Source organism: Sphaeramia orbicularis, chromosome 15, assembly GCF_902148855.1.
Source record: "Sphaeramia orbicularis chromosome 15, fSphaOr1.1, whole genome shotgun sequence".
Lineage (NCBI taxonomy): Eukaryota > Metazoa > Chordata > Actinopteri > Kurtiformes > Apogonidae > Sphaeramia > Sphaeramia orbicularis.
The window spans coordinates 54,469,993-54,475,992 of NC_043971.1; the positions used below are offsets into that span (position 1 = coordinate 54,469,993).

The 6,000-nt window shown below is 40.2% G+C and overlaps 1 protein-coding gene across 1 annotated transcript in view; it reads left to right on the forward strand.

Annotated features, from left to right (window-relative positions):
- Nucleotides 1–6,000, forward strand: part of glud1a (glutamate dehydrogenase 1a) — a 29,584-nt gene that overhangs the window by 23,188 nt on the left and 396 nt on the right. The window contains exons 12-13 of the mRNA XM_030156159.1: nt 1,443–1,505; nt 3,911–6,000. The exon at nt 3,911–6,000 is cut by the window's right edge and continues 396 nt beyond it. Of these exons, the coding sequence (XP_030012019.1) occupies nt 1,443–1,505; nt 3,911–4,030 (183 nt within the window). The 3' untranslated portion in view covers nt 4,031–6,000. The remainder of the gene's footprint in view (nt 1–1,442; nt 1,506–3,910) is intronic.

The window sequence follows — 6,000 nt, forward strand, 5'->3', positions numbered from 1 at the left end:
ATGTAATTCGTTACTTTCCACCTGTGCTTCTTACTTCCATGCTTACGTTGTGTTGGAATGAGCATTTGGTGATCAATCCACCAGAGGGCGCCACACTGAATTAACACACCAAGAAAATACCAAATACCAAAAAAACAGCAAGAGTTTTTAGAGAAGAAGAAAGTTGATGATTACAAACATGGTGACGACAGAGGAGGTGTTGCTCATGCTGATATTAAGAGTGTGAGTTGTCATAAATGTCGGTAGTTTTTCACCAACTCACAATCGCTTTTTGAAAAGTTTCGCCATTTCTGGAAATTATTCTCTTCTAATCGTAGCACTGCCCCCCACAGTCCCCGGTGGTACTGCAACATATTTTCCGTTTGGGTTCACATCTGCAAGCTCCCCAAGGACGGACAGAAAAACAGACATAAATGCAGAGAACGGACAGAAATACAGGTGTAAATGCAGAGAACGGACAGAACATAATAATAATAATAATAATAATAATAATAATAATAACAATAACAATAATAAAATAATTTTAATAATAATAATAATAATAATGATAATAATGATAATAATAATAATTTTAAAAATAAAAATAAAAAATAATGCATATTAACCAATGTTGTTAATCACTGACATATGCCAGGCTGCAAAAATTCAAAAAATAACTAATCCTTTTTTGTGTACCACCTTTTTGTGGAAGAAGTTTTTTTTTTTTTTTTTTTTTTTTTTTTTTTTGCATCAAAAAATATGGTTTGTTTACATTACAAACATGGCATTTAAAGGGTTGAAAATATGACAGTTGTTGCATATTTGGTATTTTTTGTTGACGGCTCAAGGTGAGGAAATATGCCAGAAATGTAAAAGAGTTAAAAACACGGTATTAAAAACATTTTGGCATTACTACGACTGTGCAGATAACACACGTGTGGTGGTTTTGAAGGGCCTCTCTGGGTGGAATACCACAGGGTTAAAGACCCAGATCTGGTTTTTTGTGGCAACTTCCAGATTCATTTTTCTCTACAATACACTTTTCCTAAATGATGTATTACCATTTATTCTAAAACAGTCCTCTACATTTTGCACTTTTCAGAGAAAATCTGATATTTTCTTATATTTAATTAATACCAACATCACATAGATGTTCATTAAAGTTCAGAGTAAATTCAGAACTTACTTTATAAAAATGGAGAAAACTGAAGATGACGTGACTTCTGCAGCAAAATATATATTAACAGATGATGAAAAGCTGACAAATTGTGTTGACATGTATTGATAGGATTAGTGGATCAACAGGTATTAAACATTTTAGATCAGTTGATGGTTTTGGATGCTGATACATGTTTATGTCTTTAGGGGTTAAACTCACCTGGTTTGTTGGTTTACTTGGTAGAGGAACTGCTCACCTGTTACAGAGGATCTGAGGATCGTGTAACAATATGTTGTGGTTTCAGGGAGCGTCTGAGAAGGACATTGTTCACTCAGGTCTGGCCTTCACCATGGAGCGCTCTGCCAGGGTAACACACACACACACACCTACACACACACACACACGCACACCTACACACACACACACACACACACACTCCTAAAAGAATAGTACATTGACTTATACAGTTTCCAGGAGACTTAGCCCAAGTCCAAAATCTCTGCTCTAGACTAGTAATGGACTAAATTCAGGGGCGGATACTGATGATTAGATTAGATTAGATTAGATTAGATTAGATTAGATTAGATTAGATTGAGTTTTATTGATCCCTTGTGCACAGCCCTCAGGAAATGAAGGTTCCAGCAGCAGCAGAATAACAAATGTGTACATATAAGAAATATTACAAGACAAAGGAAAAAGTAGTAATAATAACTATAAAAAAACAGTAGTGAAAAAAAGGCCATCGCACACAAAAAATACTAGTAGAAATAAATAATAAAGCAGCAATAATAATAAAACAATGATGTTATACTATTATAATATGCACAATATATGTATGTGTGTATATAGTTTAATAATAACGTAACTACTAATAATGATTGTAATAAAGTGATGATAATATGATAGTAATAGTAGTTGACAAGTAACGATATATAAGTAAGTAATAAGTAATATACGTGAAGAAGATGAGCGTTAGATGTCATCCTCTAATCTAATTTAATCTAATGGAGTGAATTCAGGGACTGAACTGTTGGTTGAAATAATAAATTGGATGACGGCAGTATTAATGTTTGTCATTTGTTCACTTTTGATTCTGATACATTTTCAATCAATCAATCAAATTTTATTTATATCATAACAAAAGTTCTCTCATAACATTTTACATGTAGAGTTGGTCCAAACCAGACTGAAGCCAATTTACAGAAACCAACAGAATCCAACAGGAGTGAACACTAGTGAGAGGAGACAGAGGAAGAAAAAGGACCTTTAACAGGAACAAACCTGGAGCAGAACCAGACTGAGGAGGATGGACGAGTGACAGGAGGAGAGAGAGGGGTAAAGAGAGAGAGGAAAGGAGGAGAAAAGAGAGAGTGATAGAGATAGAGAGAAACTGGGGGAGAAGGAGGAGGTAGGGGGAGACACGTATGCAGTTGATGCACAGAAAACTGAACTAGAACATCTGTGGAACTATAGAATAAAAACTATCAGAACTATTCAGGTTTTGCACAAACGTCACATGATCAGGTGGTTTTCTGTTTACGACGCCATATTGTTAGGCAAGCTTTCCTTGGGTCGTACAACGTGTTAAAGGCTGGACCTGCTAAACTCCTGTGTGCCGTTTATTCCTCCTCTTTCACCAGTATCAGTTCTGCGTACAGACCGCTGGGTTCCACTGGGGGCAGCGCTGCTTCTGTTCTGCCCACTGCTGTTTACACTTATTACCACCGTTAGCCTAGCTTCTCAGTGCAGTTAGCCAAGCTTCTCAGTACAGTTAGCCTAGCTTCTCAGTACAGTTAGCCTAGCTTCTCAGTACAGTTAGCCTAGCTTCTCAGTACAGTTAGCCTAGCTTCTCAGTACAGTTAGCCTAGCTTCTCAGTATAGTTAGCCTAGCTTCTCAGTACAGTTAGCCTAGCTTCTCAGTATAGTTAGCCTAGCTTCTCAGTACAGTTAGCCTAGCTTCTCAGTACAGTTAGCCTAGCTTCTCAGTACAGTTAGCCTAGCTTCTCAGTACAGTTAGCCTAGCTTCTCAGTATAGTTAGCCTAGCTTCTCAGTACTGTTAGCCTGCGTGCCTGTAGCCTTAGCGGTGTGTAAAACCAGAACAGTCCTCATGTGGTCCGGTGCTGCAGACCCTTTAAACCTCCAGGAGGACTTCCCCTGGACCATCACCTACAGACAGTGGTTGTGGATCTACCTGCTCCCTTTGAGTTTCCTCAGCTGGGTGAGGCAGATGGAAGTGGGCGGAGCTACGGCGGGCGACACCGCTGAGTTCAGCTGGAGCTGGTGACAGTACTGCCCCCCCGTCTGTGCCGGTCTGCTGTAACTATGGGACAGCCTTCCACATGAGGTCCAGTCACATGATGCAGATGGGCGGGGCTTTAGGACAGACAGTTGATGGAGCGTTTCCAGTGAACATCTGGGCTGGTTCACCAGTTCAGAGCCGGCAGGTGTACGGCTGATGGGAGCCGGCTGGAGCTGGGAACACTGGTTTGACCTCCAGTCTCTGTTGTTGGTGAACGTTAAACTCATGTGTGGAGCCTTTATCACAGCAGACAGACTCACAAAGAACAGAACACACAAACACCAGTCCACAGAAAAACAGCAGATAAAGCAGCAGTTGGGACTTTGTGGATCCAGATAGCATGTCTACCAACATGGCGGTGTAAACAACAATCACATGACCAGTGACATCAGCTGACAGTCCTGAATGTGGATAAGTGAGTGATGATGATTCTTTTCTGTTGACGTCTCTTTGGGTCTTTTTCTTCATCTAGCAAATCATGCGAACAGCGAACAGATACAACCTGGGTCTGGACCTGAGGACAGCAGCGTACGTCAATGCCATCGAGAAGGTCTTCAAAGTTTACAGTGAGGCTGGACTCATCTTTACATAGAGTCACACGTCTACCAGTCTGTCCATCAGCCTGTGTGTTTGTCCATCATTCTGTCTCCACCTGGCTGTGGTCTGTCCTTCTATCTGTCCACCAGTCTGTCCACCTGTCTGTCCACCTGTCTGTCCACCAGTCTGTCCACCAGTCTGTCCACCAGTCTGTCCACCTGTCTGTCCACCTGTCTGTCCACCAGTCTGTCCACCAGTCTGTCCACCTGTCTGTCCACCAGTCTGTCCACCAGTCTGTCCACCTGTCTGTCCACCAGTCTGTCCACCTGTCTGTCCACCTGTCTGTCCACCAGTCTGTCCACCTGTCTGTCCACCAGTCTGTCCACCTGTTGCTGCATACCTGTCTGTTACGTCTCCCTGTCTGTTACCTGTCTGTTCCTGTCCAGCTGTGTTATCTCTGCTGGATCTTCAGCACTTATTGAAACATTAAGAACCTCTTGGTGGTGTTTACACTTGTGCAGCAGCGGTGTAAATGTGATTTCTGTTTTTCTTTTTTCATCCTTTGATATTTAGGTTTTTCTACCAAACTGAAGCCACTCACTGTTAGGTAATCAGCTTTAACGCAGGCGGTCACTGCTCTGCTGATCACATATAGGAACAGCAGGCCTTAATATTAGAGACGCATTTGTGTCAAAAGTATGTGGACAGCCCTGTCCTTATGCTGGAGTAAACCTTTGAATGGCTTCTTCCATCTTATGTTAAAACTGGAATTAATAATAATATGTAATACACATTTTTTTGTCTAAAATTTGCACATTATTTATTTTTCTTATTAGACTAGCAGATGGATTGATAGTTTTAAGAGGCTGAAACGAGGTGACAGTTTTTGATCGGTTTAATTCAAAATACTTTTCAAATTCCACAGCTCCATGAATACTCCAGCTTAATTTTTAATGGTTTCATGGTATTTAAAGACCAGAAGCTCTAACACTGGCTACCCCATTTTGCTTGGCCCATAACCACGCTTGACCTTTGACCGTGTCACCATCACCTGCAGAGTGGAGGCTGTCCACATACTATTGGCCACGTGCTGTACACAGTCTCCATGTTGTCTTCAGATGAAGCCTGTTAAACTGTATCTTGTGGGTTTTTTTCCTATAATGTGCCTCAGGACTTTAAGCTTGAATGTTTACAGATCCCTAAATAAAGGAGGATTCCACTGTTTTCTCTTCTTTCCAGGCAGCACAGATAGCACAGCTAGCTTTCAATACAGAGTATTTTCATTAGTTACACTATCACTGGAGTACAGTGGAGTATTAGGGCAACAAGGGTGGGGAGCTGATTATTTCTGCAGAATGAGATTTCTTCTTATTTTCCTTTTTTTTATTGGAACACACAATATTATAATATCATTGTAACCATGTGATAAAAAGTCACAATAAGACAGCACTAAAGTTATGTTACTATATCAAAGCTGGGAAATATATTTTGTCAAAATATGGCTATTATAATAAAATTTAAATATTCTGCAAAATATTATCCTGTTCTTGTAAGTTGTCATCTATATTCCTGTTTTATTCACAATAGTGTTTTGGCTACTATTTCTCAAAATAATACAACTTTGTTCTTATCAATATTACATCATATTGTATTTGTTTTGTCAGTGTGGTCGTAATAATCCCTCCCTTTGCGGTTAGTGCCTTAGTGGCTCGTACGTTCTACCTGCAGCGGTAGTGTACGATCCGTGGCTGTCTGCTCACTCTCAGCCTTTGAAACATGTGGAATGAGCCTGTAATTGTCCTCCTTTCTGCTTAATGGAACAGATGTGTCATCTGTCAGTTGTCAGCAGGTCAGTAGTTGTCTTCCATTAAACCAAAAGCCTTTTCTCTGTGTGTGTGTATATATTGTCATATTATGACAGACACAAGCAGGAAAATGAGAAATGCTGCATCACAAGACTGTCAACCAGCCGGACTAATCACAAAGTCACCGACTACTTTGTTCAAATTATATATATATAGAAAA